Genomic DNA, 20,879 nt, shown 5'->3' on the forward strand with positions numbered 1-20,879 from the left:
GAAACACCCTATATATTATTGTATTTTTGGATAGTTCAATTGTTTATAAGCAAGATTTGTCAAATCAATTACATGACTAAAATTTCTAGTAACGAAAAGAACTTTGAGAAAAGTTTCTTGATGTACATTTCTATCTTAGTTTTTTATGAACTATGTCCAAACGCCTTTTATGACTTTCTGTGTGTATAATTTATTTTTGTTAAATGTTCACTTACTTTTGAAAAATTTCCAAAAATCTCTTCCTATTTTAAATTCAAATTCGCATTATAAAATAGCTTATAAAAAAGTAAAATAAAAACGTGCAAGCAAGCTTTTTGCACTGAATTTCTAAAAAATGTGGAAAATGTATATTTTTAGTTGTCATTTTCACGAAGGTGCATGGTAGATGTGTTATTTTTTTAACAAATCTTCCTTATAATAACAGGAACTATCCAAAAATGCAACAAAACACAGAAATGTTGGTTTAAAAAATACAACTTTACAACGCTACAATTTTGTCAAAACTGCAATTTTGGAAATTTTTCAATCTGCTCTGCATTTAACTTTGAATTAGATTTTTTTTAAATAGATTGGAAACGTTGCTTTGCCTCGTAAATGTAAATATTAATACAAAAGAAACTATTAAGGTGTTAAAACACGTTTATAGGTTTTGTTATATAGGTTAATTGAATTATCTTCTTCATTTAAGAAGTATATCCGTATTTTGAAATAGATATACCTAACAAATTTGAAAATGTCTTGAAAATGCCTTTTAAAGTTAAGCAAAGTGTTAAAATACGTTCAAATACATTTAATTTTCAATTTATTTTGAAACTGACAAAAGAAACCAAAGTGATCAACTAAGAAATGGGCTGTGAAAGTGCTTTAAGTGGTATCTAATTAACTTAACTGATTGCACAACAAGAAAATGCGTAAAAGTTACTTGAAATCTAGTTGTCAAGAAAATGAAGGAAATTAAATTGTATTTTCTTAGTCAGTTCTGTCAAAATGATACAAGGGCTGGCATTTTGATCACAAAACTGGAAAAAGTACTGATACAAGTGGTTTCAATTGTAATTAAAAAATGACAGTGTTGCCAATTTTGGTGACAAATCCTGTTTTTTTCAGTTGAAATTAATACTCTTCAAGTATGTACAAATGTTTCAATTTAAATAATTTACAGATATTTACCGAGTTACAGGAGATACTTGCAAGCGTATTTATTAATGTTACTTCGTAATACTTCAAGTAGATTTGAATCTATGTCTACTCACTAATTATTACTTAAGTATTTTATTCGGTTACTTATTTCAGCTGTCGTCTATTCTCTACTTTACCGCAAATAGCATATTTTTCGAATTTGAAAAAATCTTCTTGTTTCAGTTTTGACGTCCGGAACCGAGCTTTCAAAGACGCCAAATACTGGTCAGCACCGTCAATGTTTGGCACTCGGGCCCTATTCAGGCCGTCCACGAATCCGGCCACGCTTGTGATAGACAAAATCCGGCAAAGTGACGAGGGCGTGTACCGTTGCAGGGTCGACTTCAAAAATTCCCCTACTAGAAATAGCAAAGTGAACTTTACTGTGATCGGTAAGTCGATTTCGTTCTCTTTCTTTTCGTTCAAAATTTATTCGGCTTTCGGCAAAAAGTTGAGACCGGAAACGGGGCATATAAACATCAGTTCGCGGATCGCTGGCTAAATAAGTGACAAGATTTCCCTCAGATACATCCGACATCAATGAGCCAGGAAAAACGGATTGTCATTGGCGAAACAACGTTCGATTTGTGATTAATGAGGCGAGATTCGCCGCCAATGGGGTAAAAAAAAAAGAATTTTGCGACTCAGAGGCGTAGTTTCGTGAGGATAGTTGACTTTTTCGAGGAAAGATTGATTGGCTTGTTTTTTTGTTGTCGTTCCGGTGATTAAGTTGATAAGTTTTCTTAAAATTAGATTTTTTTATTTTTGACCGCGTTATATTTTTCCAATAAGGCCAACCATAACGAGTTTGCAACGCAGCTGCCAAAGTTCACAAATCATCAGTTTCATCATCAGTTCACAAAAAGCTTCATTCAATGATGAATGAAAAACCTGTCATAATGGTGCAGGTTTCGTAGCACAATTTCACAATCTTGTCTTATTGTAAAGGTCGTTTTACCTTAAATTTAAACCGACAGAAATCTAGCAAAGTGCAAGATTCGTACCGTATTCGGAAAATCTCCCTGAGAGATTCGAAACTCATTATCAGATCCGGCTTGTGCGGTTTCATCGGTGTCTCAGTGCCACTTGGAAAAACTTTTCCTCGTGTTTATCCACTTGAAGCGAGCTTACATTTCAACAAGAGTCTGAAGTTTAAGTGGGCCACGGAAGAGTCTGAAACGAAAAGGCCACTTGCGGAAGTCTCTTTGGAGTTTAAACTTTCGGATTAACCTAGACATCAAGAGACAATCTGCCCAGTCGGTGTTTGAGAATCTCCAGTTGAGTAATGCCGCATTATTTACTACCGAAAGTTACGACAGGAAACTATAGCCGGGTTAATATTGTCCGAGGGGTGAAATAAAGGAAGCGTTTAGTTGAATTAAACCGAGATTAGCGCGGAATTATTGTAGCGATCGCCAATTTCGGTTCGAAATGGTGCACTTTCAAGATGAAAGCCGTCGTCCCTAATCAATTTACGATCGTCATTATCCCCCGGGCTATTGCCTAAAGGGGGTGTTAATGTTCTGTGAACGTTGGCGTAAAAGTCAACTTAACTGGCGTTTTACGGTTTCCCAAATGGGTGTATAACCTGAAATTGTTAAAAAACACGATCTTGTCTATATAACCCATGTTATTGGAAACAGAAACATCATTGTCGGCAAACGATTTATTAATAAGAAACGGGCCACGCAGCAAGCCAAAAGGAAAATATCGTGGGCAGGAGCAAAAAGAAGAACTGAAAAATCGGCTGCTTGACCTCGGGAAATAAAAATATAAAATTGGAATCTTTCTCTTGTTCGCTTCGGTATCGATACCTTCGTAAATTCCGTATTTGTGCGGTTTGAGATTATGTCTGAAGTGCTCTGGCAAGGTAGCAAAAACCGCTTTTCTAAAATGCTGGAAATGTGATATAGTATAACCGCGCTAATGGAACACAACAAATCACTCTCGCAGATGAAAATTTAATCCTGCACTCTGCAGTTTTGGCAAGTTTCAAAAATGATATGTGTTTATATAATTTTGCAGATATGGATAGAATAAATACATCGAGAATTATAAATCAGTGCATAGAGGCTGAAATCAACTTGATTTTATCCGTTTTGAGGCTTAATTTGTTCTATTCAGCTCAGGTATTAAGTGACTGTTTAATTATAATAGAAAAAAACTAAACGTGATGAATGAATGAATGAACAAATGATGAAAATAAATTTATTGTTTTTTTTTTCAAAAATGTAAAGTAAACTGCTCGCCAAGAATAGCACAAGAAAATTTTTGGTTATTCCTTCATACTGAGTAATCCGATTTTAATCATCTTTTTGACGTTAAAAACATAATTTCTATGTTTTTAGATTAGCCAAATATTGTCGGGGGTAATATCCCTAGTGCAATTAATTTTTCCGGAAAAATTCGGAAAAACAAGTTTCTAAGTAATTTATTTTAACAAATAGCATGAGCGAGAGTGGTTTTAAAAATCCTCGTCTTCGAATCGGATGATTTTTAAAATCACTCTCGCTCATTCTTCTTCTTCTTCTTCTTCTAGCCGTTTTCTATCCTTTGGATATAGGCCTCTCTCATATTTTTCCAGTTTTCCCTGTTCTGTGCCACTTGGTTCCAGTTAAGTCCGGCTGTTCTTTTGATGTCATCATGCCATCTTTGTTGTGGTCTGCCGGTGCTTCTTTTCTCCCCCCAAGGTCTCCATCCATCATCCAACCCCTCTCATATGAAAACTCTCGCTCATGCTATTTGTTAAAACAAATTACTTAGAAACGAGTATTCCAATTTTTCCACAGGAAAAATTAGATGCACGAGGGATATTTGGTAAGATTATTTCCTGAGTTAAATAAACATTTTATTTTAATTAAAACAATAAGAACAGTAATTAATAAGAACAATAACTTTCAAGCTAGAAAGGGTAACACTATTCTTTATGTTGCTGTGAGGAGTGTGCAATTTTTTCGAATTTTTTTCCGGAAAAACTGCTGACAGCTAAGTTGACAGTTGTTAAGTGATTTTTCCACTTAAAATTTACAATTGTTATACTAATTCTTGATAGCGATTGGTCAAAATTGATAGGAAGGAAATAATCTTTGAAAGTTGTCACTGATTCAAATATACAGGGTGTTATTCAGTGTATTGCCACTTTTTTGGTGTGTTTAAAAAAATACCTAAATTCAGTCTTTTAATCAATATCTATAGACCTTTTCCTTAGTTTGGCCAGTAAAAAATTTAATTTTTACAAAATTATTTTCTTAATTTCAGAACTGTACTGTTTGAAACATTTTCAACTTCCTCAATAAAGCTGTCTTGTCCAAGAAATTTGATTTTGGGAGTTAAAACAATATTTTAAGGCCTACATTTGAATTTTAATTAAATAAGTATTCCATATGCTGTTTAAATTCAATTGCCATTACTATTGACAACGATAAGCAAAGTTAGTACTACTCGATAGTTAAACAAAATTAACTATTTCTAGTTGGCAAACAACTTTAGTTAATACTGTTCAAACGTTACACTGTTTCTACAAATACTCAAGACATCTTCCATTTAATTACTTTTAATTTTAAAAAAAAAAAATAATTTCGGTGAAAACAAAAATAAAAAGCATTCCATAATAAAACTCCTACAGCCGCCCTTGCCGAAAAAAAAAAATCCAATAAAGAAGTCGGAAAGTTATTCCAAAGCAAATAGAGAGCTCCTTAATTCGGAACGGTATTCCTCCTTTTGATCTTTCGGCAAAATAACTCTTTTTATTTTACGTTTATTTCGGACCCCGCCGGCTCTCATTAAATGTTAATTTCCCGGAACTAGACTATCCAGTCTCCACCTTTCCTTTTGACTTTGACCGGAAAGTAAACATGAACTATTTTGCCACTAGTTATTGAATTAATTGGCGTTGCGACTTTATCGAGTTTCGTTGCGGTACAAAACAGCCCAATCCAATCGAGACGTTTTGGCTTGAAGGCTGACGACTGAAATATGGAAGAAATAAACCTCGGATGCGGGCAGATAAGTCATTTTAAAGTACCGACATCAATCCCGTGGACAAACTATTGATTTATCCCGGCTTGAAAAACGACGACACGAGAAATTGTCGAGCGAAAGACGGTGGGAGCTTTACCGCATAGGAAAACGGCCAATATTTACGACTTGGTGTATAGCTTCCTTTAAAGGACTTTTCCATCTTGTGCACCGAGGGGAAAATGAAAACATTCCCAGTTTCCATCAACGTGTATTATAGCGCCATCAAAGCAAACATTTTTCTAATTAAATATTGCCATTAATTGTAAACTTTGATCTTTCTAATTTATTAACTTTCCAAACAAAAGTTATCGTTACTTAAACCGTGGTTGAAACTGTAAAAATTATACTCTCTGTAACTTAAAATTCATGAATGTGCGGATGATTGATGATCTAGATTGGTTTAGACGTTTATGTAAACTATGGATTTTTAAATGAGTATTTTTCAAGTAAATAAAAAGTTCATAGTAAAATTCAAAATTTGATACTTTCACTTAACATTTTGTGTATTATTTCATTTTTCAATATGCTATATTTTCAGTGAATTTTAAATTATTAAGTTTTTTAAAACCACACATTATAGGGCATGTAGAACTTCATTCAAGAATATGCAAACATTTTTCTGTACATATATGTTGTTGAAGCTTTAGCTTTCGAGATACCGGATATTATCTTATTTTTGCATTTCCTACATCCCTTATAAGTTTGTAATATTCATACTGAAACCAATAAAGCAAAAAAAAACTGTAATACTCTGGGATTTTATTCGAATTGAAATCAGGAAATGTAACGGTTAGTAGTTAGTTAGTTAAAACTTAACGAACTGTTTATTCAGTATTTTTGTCTTCAATTTTTGTATTGTTGTCTTCTAAACTTTCTACGGTCCTTTTAAAGGAGAATAAAATGAATATACATTTTTCTAGACATTTGAAGAATTCTCTTTGACATCTTTTCGAACATCAATCATACGGCAACCGAAATCGGAAAAGAAACAAAACCGAAACGAAAATTAAGTTAAAAACTTGTCGAAGTCATTTTGGGGCCGCGGGGGGACCGCGATCGCTGTGATTAATAACGGCGGTCCGGAACGATGAAACGGAAATAAAAATGTTATAAAGCAAGCGGGTAAATTTATATTTTTTTACGAAGATTAATTGTTGCAGCAAAATCCGTTTTTAGAGGCGCTTAAACTGAGTGGGAACGTAGTATTAATCAAGCGTCCAATGACAGCTGTGTATTTTATTGGCACCGGATATCACCGAACACTTTTGTGATAGATAATCGACTCCCCACCAATTCAATCAGTCAAAGTCAAACGGTTATCACCCTGAGGCTAAGATTTACTCTATTTACTCGTAGATCAAAGCGATCAAGGCTCGGAGTTTTATAATAACTATTCCGAATAAAGGCATTTAACAAATACGTTGTGCAGCCAAGGAACTTTCAATTCAAGATAAATTATTCATCTAATTTTGCTGCTGCGACTCCTTATTTAATTTACAAAGTAATCAAACCTGGCAGCTGGAACAATATAATCATTTATTTGTCGAAGACTGTTGAATAAATGATAGGGCTGCGAATTTTGAGCTTTAACTTCAACTCGTTTTAATTTCAGTACCGCCAGAGAAAATCCACATTTACGACGACAAACGAATGGACAAATCGGTACTTTCTGGACCGTACAACGAGGGCTCGGACGTTAACCTACTCTGCGAGGTGCGAGGAGGTAAGTTTTCCGCTCTGCATGTTATATTCAAAAGGTTTCGGCATTAATTTTTCATAAGGGCATGACCGGACTTTTTTGTACTATACTCGTTGCAAATTGTGCAAGGGTTTTTGCTACATCGTTAAAGTTCTAGCTCAAACAAAATTCATTTAAAGTTTTGTTCTAATTAAACTTGACGTGGGTCGGTAATTGCCTGAAAACTATGTTGTTCTTTGAGTAGACTTTTTTTTGAATTATTGCAATATCTTTTGATTGGTTTGGTCTACATCAACCAGTAGTTACAAACTGTCGTATTCGGTTTAATTTTATCGACAGTTTCGTCGGAAGTTATTAGGTTAACGGGCAAAACCTCGTCCCGGTATCGAATGTCATTATAAAAGGGCGATGAAAAGGTGATGAATGAAGTGTCACCGCAAGAAAAAAAACCGTAATTCCTGTCAGTTAATTCTACGAAAAATCGATTTGAAGCGACCTACTAGACCTTTATTGTGCAGATTGTTGCTATATCGAACAGACCTGATGAGAGAACGTGTAAATATCTATATCTGTATTTAGTAGGACAAGTTCTCGTTTCATTGTCTACACTATTCTGCATATTCAGGTTAGCTTGCTATTCAGTATAATAATTTTTTCTTTCGTTCAATGTTGCTCATCTAGGGTCGTTTATGCTCTAGGGTGACTTAGTAACAACAGTGACAGCTCAAACTGTCACTGTTACTAAAGTGTCAAATTAGGCTTTGAACTAGAAATATCTAGAAGACAAACGCCTTATAACATTAATTTTAGTGAGTTTTTTGTGAAGTTACTACTCTGACATATTTTTAACGGTTGGTAATTGGTCAAAAAAAGCTACAAACTGAAAGCTGCTTTTTTGGCCAATTAAGTTACAATTACAAAAATTTGTATTTTCAAAAATATACAGGGTGGTCGAGTTTTAAATGTCAATAATTCACCATTGCATGGCCCATTAAAAAATAAGTTGACATGCATTATGTCATTTTCCTAAAAAATGCTTCCTAAGAAAAATACAGTCCTTCAAATTTCAATTTAAAAAAATCGGTTTTTGTCATAAATAAATAAATTTGGAACAAGCACTTATAAAATTAATACTTATTATGAATGACATTTGCCAAAATTCTCCAGTAGCGTAGATACAGGAAGATGGATTTTATTTTTCTGCATGATTCTTTACGTCACTGGATATTTTCAAAAATTTCATTTTTTTTTACTTTACTTGTCCAATTTGACGAAATAAGTACCTCCTATAAAATTCTGATTTGAAACTTCGTTTACGAGATAATTGAGTTATTACGTTCAAAGACCCTAAATCAACCCAACTTAACTTAAAAATTGTCTTGAAAATATTGAAAATTTACTTAAGAAGCTTAAAACACGTCTTTGTAGTCAGTTTTCATAGTTTCCAGACAAATTGAAAGACTTTAGTTTTGAAAATTGACTTAGAAACGAGTAAATTTACTTTGAAACGGTGAAATTGACTTGAGAGGCTTAAAAATTGTCTTTTGACCAGTTTTCACAAATTGAAACATTTTAGCCTTGGCAATTGACTTGGAAACTGTAAAAATTGTCTTGAAAGGCTTAAAAAACTGTCTTTGTAGTCAGTCGTTATAGTTTTCAGATAAGTTGAAAAACTTTAGTAGTGAAAATTAGGTGGTAGTCATGAAAAACTACTTTATCTACAATTTTTTACTACATTTCAACCTTGAAAATGGACTTGGACACCAAAAAGTAACTCTAAACCAATGAAAAGTGACATCAAAAGCTTAAAATTTCCATTCGAAGTAGTTTTCATAGATTGAAAATACATTTCAATATTTTAGTCTTGAAAATAGTCTTAAATACAGGATATTGACATTATACATATTCATAACAATTGACTTGAAGGCTAACTTTTCAGGTTTGTTTATTGCTTTTCATTTTCTTAGAACTCTAGACTATTTTTAGGGCTTTAAAACTGCTTTCAGCTAGGAAAATCGAGTTTAGGGTTACCTTCACCAAGTTTTTGACATAGGAGACTTAAAAAACTATTTTTACATTTTCCATAGGTTTAAAACATGTCATTTCACGCTTTGTCAGTATTAAATAGACTTCTAGACGTTTCACTTTGTTTTAAGACTCTTCATTGATGAAAGTAAACAATTTTGGCATTAAATGCTACGATATTAGTCTTAAACACTAATTTTTACAATTAAATTAGTCCAAAAATTCGGACATGTCAACTTATTTTTGATTAGCTATCCATTGGTGAATTATTGACATTTAAAACTGGACCACCTTGTATAACACTTGGAGATAAATTAAAAAACAACGTGGAAATTCCCCTTTTACACTTTTTTGATATTTTTCCAAACCGTGTAACGCCTAGTAAAACCTGGTTAAGCATCATTCACATAAACTTTATGGCTATTGCAACGGTAAAGTATGTGTTCTGCTAAAGGTTAGGTACGTTAATAAACTAATGTACTGTTCATACTTGTATACTATGGAATTAATAACTTAATAGTAGTGCGAAACCTATCTAGCTTTTAGCTTTTGACATCTTAATACAAGCAACCAATAAGGAGAGCTATTTCAAATGTTTGACACGTGCGTATTTTTGTTCAAAATTCGAAAATTTGACAGAATGTTTTTTTGTATTTGTTTATGAATGTCTGTTTAGTTTGTGCCTAATTATCTTTTTTGAAACAAATAGTCAAAGTCTAGACGATTGTTACGATTATTAGTATGACGTTTATGTCTTGTTATTCTGAAATTCTAACCTAATTCCTATTTTCTAATTTAATTTTGAGTTTATTGTGAGTGATGTCATTTGTCTACTTCTTGCAGTGCACTTGCCATTAACAGTACAAATGCACTGCATGTTATGTGAATGTTACTTAAGTCTTTTAAAGCTCTTTTTCTGCGTTTTTACACAGCTTTTGGGAAATATCTCGCCGAGAAGGCCCCTTAGGGCAAAAGTGTTATAATGCACAGTGTTTTAAGATAGTGACAAGTGAATTTTGCCATTTTGACATGTTTTAATTGTTTCATTTTCAACCAGTCATTTGAGTTTTTTCCCGTCGATTTTGATTTGCCTGTTTCTAAAATGTATTTTCTTTTCTGTTCTGTCAAATTCACGTAACACACGCACACATAAATCCGCTTGTTTGACTGAAATATTCTGTGACTTTTGACTGCTAATTTAACTTTTTTTTTATTTAAAATTAAAAAAATCACGTAACTTTTTTCACCATTACTCACCTATTTATTCTACGTGTTTTCCAGATCAGGTGGCAAAAAGGTTCAGATTTGACCAAAAACATTATGGCAGACATTATGACAACTTGTCAGTCACATTAAATTTTAATTCCAACTAAGGCAAGTGCAAGCTTTTGCCAAAAACCACGCAAAAGATAAACGAGGATTGGCTAAGGTATATTTATTAATAAACTTAAAAACTTGCCGCGGGGGAGATTAAAATGGGCCATTAACTAAATTACCTCGCCATAAAGTGAAACGTATTATTCAGCGGCTGCAGCATTTGTAATAAAAGTAGGCTGTTTTCGCTGGTTGCGTATTATTATGAATTATGTGCCATTTTATTGACTCGTATTATTTAAAATAATGGTTTCCAGTTTATAATTGCTACGTGACTGATTTTCAATTTTTCTCAGGTCGACCGGCCCCAAAAGTGGTTTGGTTCTTGGAAAACACAATAATAGACGGTTCGTACGAGAATCGATCGGACGGGGTGGTCGTCAATCACCTGACATTCCCTAACGTCGGCCGACAACATTTGCATGCAAGACTGATCTGCCAAGCCAGCAACAACAACATAGTGCCCCCAGAAACCAAAGCAGTCGTCCTCGACATTAATTGTAAGTAATTTACTACCACAACCGCACACGACCCCTTGTAGCTCATGATGGATATTCTCCCTTTGTCTTTAACTAGAAAATACTCTCTAAAAAAATTTAAGCAGCATTACGTACATTTAGCATAAAATTGATGCTGTAATCAATTTAAAAAGAACGAATTTTCATAGGCACTTTAAAGAAGCCCTTGAACCAATTTTTCTATTTTTCTCTATTAAACTATCACTAGCATCCACCTCAAAAGACATTACACTCTCATCCCATCCTAACGTGTAATAAAACGGCATTTAACCTAACCCATTCATCTTGCAAGGGGGATAATGTCGGATTCCCCTCGGAGATTTAGAGTCTAATAGAATCACACGTTATTTGTAATCTGACTTTCGGATTACGGTTATTAAGGCTATTATTTTGCGACGGGTCTCTTTAAGGGCCAAATAGATTGTTCATTAAGATAACGGATGGTCGGGGCTGAAAAGAATACGCGAAGGGAATCATCGACGGTAAATTCCCATTTCTCCCTATTAAACCGTCGATACTTTTTCCTCTGATTTTGCTCGGGTTTACATGTATAATGTATGAGACCACCAAGGACATTTGTATAATTTTCCACTGTTTTTTTTCTCATTTGCATGTGGTTTTCCTGTTGTAAACTTAAATGGGTAATAAATCGAATGGTTATTCCAAAACAAAGAGGAGGATTTGAAATAAATAAAGAGTTGTTAAGGTGGAAAAATCCTCGGACGCTAAAAAATGTACAAATGAATTTTTCGATAACTGACTTTGAAAGTACTTCATGTATGCTTCCATTTCAAAGCAGAAAGTGGTTATTCGCCGCACGTGCGCAGAAAGTGAATCATTTTCTGCTCTAGAGCGTTTTCGCTTTCTACTAACAATCTACTCACCAACTTTTTTGGCATTTCCATAACAACGCTTGACATACCTGTTTGAAATAAAGCCATTCCGTCAAAGTGATTTATCGGTGACAATGAGTTCGAGCTACGAAAATGATGTGAGTTGTCTTTCTACTCCACCTCACAGCAGTCGTCGAAAAAATCGTCTATATTTCGTGCCGAAAGTACTTTTGCCGCTTTTACATGATTGCAGCGTTCGGCTTCGTCTCAAGCTGCAATTTTCATGTGCAAACGGCAAATATGTACTTTCCGCTCTTAATATTTACTATCCGTTGTTCTTGGCAACGGGCCGTAAAGTAATATAATGCACGCATCCCTTGCATGTTGCATACTCTTTCTCAAAAACAATAGTATTTACGGACTTCCTTGCCATCCATGTTTTCAAGCAAATGTTCTATTTTATACCGTTCCTTGAATGGTGTGATAGTACTCGATAAAAATTCATCTGCAGATGATCACTTAAATGTTGGCTGTTTTATTGGTTTCGTTTGACTGATTTTAATGACAAACAAGTCTATATGGTAATACTTCCTATAGTTTAATGATACATTTTACTAGTACTAAATTTGCTTTGGATTTTATCAGGTGATGATGATGATCGGTTAAACCTCACGGTCACGTGTGTCACTGGTTTCGTGACCTCACATTTCCATAATTTCCCCTTAATAAACGGGGAAGCCACTTAACAAGCCAATTAAGTTCACATCTCAGCAAGACATACGAAGTCTACACTGATATTTACATATTTATCACCTAATCCTTCATCGGCAAGCGTGTGGCTTAATATACTCTCTAGCCTAATCAGTTAGTTCATCTGCACTTGATAATAACAATTTCGTATTGACGCTAATAGGGTATTGATCAACCCCTTGCGCCAATATAGTACAAAGCGGGCACACGTCCACGCCTCAAAGCGTTCCCAGACGTGTGTAAATGGGCTCCTTTCGGCAAACATTGACAAATTGCCGTTATTACTCGAATTATAGATGATGGATGCACCATGTATACTATAGCGTCGTTCATTAGATGGTCGAGTTTAAATGCGAAAGTAGTAGGTTGGGAAAGTTAGCCAGTTTTCGTTTAATTAACGTAAAAGGGGAAGTTGCCTTCAATGGAAACGAACTGGCCCTGCTGCGCTCGTTTTATGAAAGGGATCAAAGGGATCTAATGTTAGAGAAAGTGCATTTGAAATGACGCATTTGTATTCAAAAATGTGTTTGTGGAAATATACTGGTGGCAGTAAAGTGCGATATCTCTCAAAAACTTTTTTTTTTTCCACAATGTTGGTTAACAGTTTGGATGTAGATTAGAACGTATAAATAGGCCATTGCCACTGAATCACAGTCTAATCCTAACTAAGAGATAGAAAATAGAGAACATTCACAGGCAATTAAATTTATTGGTACATTGAACCACCCTGTAACTGCCACAGTAGCCAAGTTTCGTTTTGTTGAAATGACTATATCCCTCATCCATTGAAACTACAGTGCATTTTTCACTTGATTACAGCGACAATTGCACTCCTAAGTTAAAATTGCATTCTTCGGGATGCGTATTCTTGAAATTGGGGGAGTTACCAAGGGAAAGGTATGCAAAATGTAACAGGAACTTGCTGTAGTGTATGTGTATTTATTGATTATTTTGGGGGAATAAATATTTACGTTAAAAAACACCGAACATGCGATAAGGTGAAATCACCGGGATTCGAGTAGAGGTGTTTGGTGAATGCGGACTTAAAGTAATAGAGTGTTTTATTTAAAATGTGAAATTATACACTTGCCATGTAAGTTTCTTCTGTCACATTCTATCAAAACTTTTTTGGATAGTCCTGCTCATTGCTTTCAAGAATTAGGGCTCTGGTGACCATATTGTTCAAATCATAGCTACTATGTAACAAATAGGCGGCAAATCTGACAATTAAAACTAAAAAATTTAATATTATAGAATTGAGAATATATTTTTATTTGAACACCAAATATGTTTCAGGCATGTAAAATTTTAGAAATTCTTACATTCAGACTTGTTGCCCTAAGAAACTAGAACTAGAAACCGCTTTTATGCATTAAAATATCAATTAATAGAAAAATGTAACTAATAATCTACACATTTTCTTTGTCGGTATTCGAACTATGAACCGTCAGTTTAAATGAGCAATTTTCAAATTTACAATTCTGCCATATAAATGAAATTCCTGCCCCTTTACTTCATGGTCTACATTTAAAGTAGGTTGTTGTTGTGGGTTTGTTGAAATTACTGGTTCTCTGATATTATCTGTGGTATTGTTCTCCATTGGTATTAAATTACAATCATTTACATCCAGAATTTTCATTGCTGTGTCATTTTTATTTCTTAAAGAATCGTCAATGTAGCCTTCTGCTACAGTTGTAGACCTCCAACCACCGTGTCTTTTCAATGAGCAAATGTCTCCACCATTATCTACAAGAAGAGTTGCAGAGGTTCGGCGAAGGCAGTGACCGGTATATTCTTTGACATCAGCCAATTTCAAAAACAACACTATTTCCTTGGGAATACTTGAGATTTTGTGAATACCCATTACAACTCTGTGGCAAACTCCATTTTGATATTTAATGAAAAAACGATCTGTATCAATAACATCTGGACGAAGAGACAAGTATTTTTTACAAATATTTATGTAAAATTCTCCAACAATTGTAAATGTTCTGGGCTTGTAATTTTTCGTGTTTGGAATTTTAACCAGAATTAATTTTTCCATGTATTCAATATCTTGAATTCTCAAGTTTACCAGTTCATTACATCGTCATGCCCCTGATATGCCGTATATTAAAACAACCTAAAAATGTTGAATATAGGTATTAAAAAAAAACATAAATTCATTTTTGTTTCGGATCTTACCTTCATGGCTAAATACTTTTGTCAGGTGCTTCTGTTAAAAAAGTGTCTACTTGGTTCTCGTTTAACTGCATAGTTTTCACTTTTTTGCTTTAAAAATGCTTGCAGCTTTTTATACGATAATATTTATACTGTCTTTAATATTTAGCTCAGCTTTAAGCATGGAATATTGCGCCCACATTGTCGAACTCTTCAATGATTTACTTAAATGGGCAAAATAGGCCAATACAACATTTTCGGTAAAATTGACCGCTTGGTGTTCTCTGGCCCAAGTGGTGAATTTCGCGGGACCTGCCAGGAATCAAATGATTTAGCGTATTTGACACTATTGCTGCTAAAGCAGGTGGTGTACAACTTATTTTATCACTATCACTCATTTCGGCGATTTAGGTCGCTTTACGGCTTCACTGAAACTTTATTTGACAATACAACAACGCAATTAGTAGTAAGTTAGTTATTAGTATTTAGTTTTTAGTGTGCCATGGACATCACGATTTTTGACAGATGACACAGTGAAAGCGTAATAAGGTAAACATAGGATGTGTATCGTTTCCTAGCCAGGTTAACCGATTAATTCGGACTGGTAAATATACACGGTTACTGAAAAAATATCATTCTCATAGAACAACGGAGATTTGAAGCCAGAAAACCAGAGCAAATGGCCGATAACATTTTTGAAAGCCTATTTTCAAGAACCGTGTTCCGTGTAAATTCGGAACGCGTAACCGTAATCGACAGATGACGCTAGACAGCCATGATGCGCCCTCTGTTAGACAACTTTGGAAATAGCTTCGTGTTATCGTATTAGCCGTGTTGTGTCAATCAGTTTTTGTCTTTTTGTGTCAGTCCGTTTGTTTATGTTGATTTGATCACAAATTTAGCCCTGACACCTTCAGGAAAACTGTATTTCAGAATAAGAACATGAAAGGATTGTATTGCAAAGCCAAGCCTGACAAGCCAATCAAAGCAAAGTAAGTGTTGCATTAATTTCATCTGCTTTTTTCTAAATGCAACGCTTTAGTCTGGATCAAGTTCTGAGAATTATTATTTTCCCTCCTAGGATATGAAATAGCCTTTCTACGCCGGCAGTACAGGTACACAATAGGCTTATTTTAGACCGCTTGAAAAAAAAATTATTATTATTTGAATTATTCTGAAAAATGAAACTAAATGTGACATTTAATATTGTGCAATAGTTAAATTACTGACTGTAGCTTTTTTTAAATTTCCTGACAAATTTTAGATAAAAAAACACCACGTAAATCACTGCACTGCAGTACCCAATTAATTTTTAGCAATTTTATTGAAAAACCTTTTATCAATATAGTTATTTCCTCGGTTATTTCATAGCGTTATGGGGTTTTTGCATTTAAACCCACGTGAACTACATTTTTATAAAAGTGGGTGCATTGAATACTGTATAACATGGTTTTTATTGATTGTTAAAATGTACAAATGATTAATGCGTATATTTACCATCCGGGACTAACTGCTTTCGGATCGTTAGTTTTAAAATTAAAATCGTGTTCGGGGGGAGCCCAAAAAATAGGTTAGTTTGATACCCGTGCGATAATTGAAGTCACGCGAATTTAACAACTCAATTTCTGGAAGTAAATGAAAACTTTTGAATTTTAACATGAAAGCTTCCTCGATTATTGCCGCTAAATTATTCATTTTTTGATATGTAGGGCAGATCAGGGTTGGCATATACTTAGCATCAATAAAATCGTTTCATCGCCTCTTCTGTGGATGGTGCACAAGTGTTAAGCTCTTTTTTCCCCCCTAGGGTCTCACCCAGCCCTAAATGGGTCTAGTTTAAGTTTTATGTTTAATTTTAATTAATTTTTTGATTTAATGTGCTATAGTTATTTTTTCTCCATAATGAGCTTTGTTCACCTATTTAACTTTGTTAATTTCACTATTTCGTCATAACATGGGTCTCTCTGTCTCTCCCCTTGTAAAAAGACAGTAGTCACATTGGTCGACTGATTTGAGCTCCTGAAGATGGTCATTTATGTGACCGAAACTTGTTGAGCAGACCTTACCATCTAAGGTCATAATAAAGTATTGTGGAGAAGACTGTTTGTCATTTTCTTCCTTTCGTACTCCTGCGACTCCACTGAAAGAATATGGACTACTACTTCTTTCTATCAATAAAATGTTATGCCGTACAGTCACCATTACATCATTAACTGCTTGTAAATATTTACTTTTCACTTTATAGTGCGTTAGTGTGGAAGTTTCAACTTTTGTTGACATGAAGTTTTTTGTTATTTCATAGTCTTCTGACAGATGCTTTTTGACAATAAATTTTAAAAATGCGAAAATGTACACGGTTTTCTTTTTAAAACAGGCAGTTTTTCAATACATTTTTCTTTCTGCTCATGATAAAATATAAAATAATGATGTATAATACAAACTAGCAGTAAATTATATCAGGATTATTGTTAAGAATGAAACATTTTTGCTTGACTTGAGAACCGCGTGGAAAGTACCACTTTCCACACTACCACAAACTTAATAAATCATTTTCCTTCAAAACTTCAACATACTCATATTTTTGTAGCGTAATTTATGGCCCTTTACACCCTTAAGTAGTTCTTCATCTGGACTTTTTCATTTACAGTAAAACCTCAAACAGTTAGCATCTTAACCAAAGAAAAACACGTCTCCGCCGACAAACGTTACGAAGTGGAGTGCCGGACCTCCGGATCCAGACCTGACGCGGTGATCACGTGGTGGAAGGGCAGCAGGCCTGTCAAACGGCTGGCAAAAAACGTAAGTAGATTTGTTTCGTGCCCTTTTATTGTCTTCCGGAAGATTTATTAATGAGGATTTTTGGCCGGTTTTATGGCGTGGAATAATGCCCGTTTCGGACCTTTTTGGTCGAGACTAATGTTATTCGGGGGCCGCCATAAAAGAAGTTTGATGGGGACAAGATTGGCCCCAACGCTCATTTGTCTCTTCGGACGTTTTTGTCCAGAATTGCGGTTTGTAATTAGAATCGAAATAGTATTTCCCTGCGGTACTTTGCGTCGAACTTTGCAGCCGCCCTTGTAGTTTGAAAGTTAATTAATATTAAAGTTTAGGGACTTGACAAAGCGATTATTCCTTAGTATCCGAGTCCGCAACATGTCGTATAGGATACAATGTTTGTTACCAAATAACCGGGGCCATTTCTCAGCGCGAATTTGTATAGAAATCGCCCTAATCACTCTCCAGTGCCATCTTTTGTGCTCTCCAAACCTATTCAAAGCCGAATAAAAGATGGCTCCCTTAAAGAACCTTCAGCTGAAGGGATTTCAAAGGGTCGTTGTTAACAGCGCCACTGTCACTGTTAAGGTTTAATGAGCCTCGAAATAATATTGCTTTAAATTCACTTCATAAAAAAAATACAGGGTGTCCAACAGTGAATAGTACCTTGGACGTTTATAGAGATCTTGACGTACGATTATTTTGAAAATTTGCAAGTTTAGGTAATGAGTAATGCTCTATCGACCTAAAATAGTTTCATCACTGCCACATTGCCGCTTGTACTAAAAAATAGTAGCAACTTTGCTATTTTAAACTAATAATAGGTTAATTACCGGTTAAGTAAATATTTTACTTCACCAGGAAAATTTGACCGGTAAATTACAAATACTGTGTTTCTAGCAGTTCAAAAAAAGTTCAAAAAAGTGGGTTTGACAAGCAATTTTGTTCCTGACTGTCAAACTGTTCAAAAGGTGTAAAAATCGGGGTTTAGAACAGTTTTTTTGCACTATTCGATATAAATCGTATTTATGATATATATGGTATTTTGACAGTGATCACGTGACTGCCTAGCTAAATTATCCTCCAAAAGCCACGCGATATCTGTGTCATGTCATGTGCCACGTGATGTCGTGACTAATGTCAAAACACTAAAAGTTGTGTTTTCTTAAATGAAACCCCCTGTATATTATTAGTGAAAACGATCTAAATCTTACGGTTTTCAAAATAAACACAAATTTGTGAAAAATTACTGCTTTCACGACAAAAGTACCAAATTGAAACACTCTACAGGGTGTTTATTAAGTACTTGTACAAACATTAACGGGTAAATCTTTGACCAATTTTAAGCAAAAAAAAGTTTGTAGGACACCTTGTACAGGGTGGTCCAGTTTTAAATGCTTTCTAAGAAAAATACAGTCCTTCAAATTTTCGTGTTTTTTGCCATAACTGTCAAACCGTTGTAGCAATTTTGATCAAATTTAGAACAAGCACTTATGAAATTAATACTTAATATGAATGACGTTTGCCAAAATTCTCCAGTAGCGTAGATACAGGAAGATGGATTGATTCTTTACGTCATTGGATATTTTTCAAAGATTTTAGTTTTTTTACTTTACTTCTCCAATTTGACAAAATAAGTACCTCTTATCAAAAATTCTGATTTGAAGCTTCGTTTACGAGATAATTGAGTTATTACCTTCAAACCCCCAAAATCAACCCAACTTAACTTAAAAATTGTCTTGAAAACAGTGAAAATTTACTTAAGAAGCTTAAAAAATGTCTTTTTAGCCAATTTTCATAGTTTCCAGACAAATTGAAATACTTTAGTTTTGAAAATTGACTTAGAAACCAGTAAGTTTACTTTGAAGGTGAAAATTAGGTTGTAGTCATGAAAAACTACTTTATCTACAATTTTTGACTACAAATTCACACATTTCAACCTTGAAAATTGACTTGGACACCAAAAAGTAACTCTAAACCAATGAAAAGTAATCAAAAGCTTAAAATTTCCATTTGAAGTAAGTTTTCATAGATTGAAAATACATTTCAATATTTTAGTCTTGAAAATAGTCTTAAATTAAATAAATAATAATATTATAAATAATTACTTAAATATTGACATTAGATTGATAAAAATTGACTTGAAGACTAACTTTTCAGGTTTGTTTAGTTTGCTTTTGATTCTCTGGACTATTTTTAGGGCTTTAAATCTGCTTTCAGCTAGGAAAATCGAGTTTTAGGGTTATCTTCACCAAGTTTTTGACATAGGAGACTTAAAAACCTATTTTTACATTTTCCATAGGTTTAAACATGCCATTTCACGCTTTGTCAGTATTAAATTGACTTCTAGACGCTTCAGTTTGCTTTAAGACTGAAAAATCGAATTTTTCTAGTAAAACTTAAGTTTCAGACTCTTCATTGATGAAAGTAAACAATTTTGGCATTAAATGCTACGATATTAGTCTTGAACACTAATTTTTAGAATTAAATTAGTCCAAAAATTCGGACTGTTACCAGTGTTTAATTGAATTAAAAAAAGTCCAAAAATCCTGTTTTTTGACTATTTTCAGTGTCAAAAGTTAACTCGTAAACCTCACAGATGACCAAATTTGAATTCTTTTGAAACATTTTAAAGTAAAAAATACAACAACCCAAGTAGACATTTTTGTCAATTTTGAATAATATCCAGTGAGCGTAGAAAATAAAGACTATCCCCTATATCGACGCATTTAAACAATTTTGAAGGTCTGTGTCTTCCTTAGGAAGCGTTTCTTCAGGAAAATGACATGTCAACTTACTTTTTGATTGCCTATCCATTGGTGAATTATTGACATTTAAAACTGGACCACCCTGTATATCACCGATTTTATGATATTCTTAATTACCATATAACCAATAATTGCTGAATTAATTGAATGTTGGGACTGTGAACAATACCAACTAGTGCTAATGTGATTTACATAATATATTGTTTTTAACCGCGGAATAAATTAATATTGGGTAAATTCAATTACTGTGCACCTGCTCGATTAAATATTTAATTTCCAAACTGGATGCCGAATTGATGAGATGGCGTAATTCGTCGATTTGTGAATTCATTTATAAGGAGCCAAATAGTTAAAAAGTTAATTATTATTCCATTATTAACAACCGACTGTTTAATTTTGTTGTTTTGAAGCCTGCAGGTTCGTGTTCAAATTGTAAACTAATCATGTGTAACACTGGGAAAATTTATATTAAAACGATCTACAAATTAATTTTATTTCACATGCAAAATACCGCTTCCACGAAAAACAAATCCAAAATCAAACCACCCACTTCGCCAACAATAATAAATCACTTTATAAAAATGATTAAAATTGCGGAGACTACCGAGGAAAAGGAAAAAGCATAATTGCATTAAAATGTCGTAAAGAAAGAGAGGTTCATTTTTCTTTATTTTGCTGCGGCTCTTTGTTGATTTCCATCTTACTCGAAGTATCCTTAACATCATTAGGCGGTTTTTATTCTTATTTTATGGACAGAGTACTGTATTGTTTACTGGCA

At 34.0% G+C, this 20,879-nt stretch overlaps 1 protein-coding gene across 2 annotated transcripts in view; it reads left to right on the top strand.

The window, feature by feature from the left end:
* Positions 1 to 20,879, top strand: part of side-IV (sidestep IV transmembrane protein) — a 149,287-nt gene that overhangs the window by 97,243 nt on the left and 31,165 nt on the right. For both annotated transcript variants that reach the window (XM_081972396.1, XM_081972397.1), the window contains 4 exons: positions 1,363 to 1,571; positions 6,812 to 6,922; positions 10,594 to 10,797; positions 17,206 to 17,357. In XM_081972396.1, the coding sequence (XP_081828522.1) occupies positions 1,363 to 1,571; positions 6,812 to 6,922; positions 10,594 to 10,797; positions 17,206 to 17,357 (676 nt within the window). The remainder of the gene's footprint in view (positions 1 to 1,362; positions 1,572 to 6,811; positions 6,923 to 10,593; positions 10,798 to 17,205; positions 17,358 to 20,879) is intronic.

This window comes from Ips typographus, linkage group LG2, assembly GCF_016097725.1.
Source record: "Ips typographus isolate SLU linkage group LG2, UJ_Ityp_2.0, whole genome shotgun sequence".
NCBI lineage: Eukaryota > Metazoa > Arthropoda > Insecta > Coleoptera > Curculionidae > Ips > Ips typographus.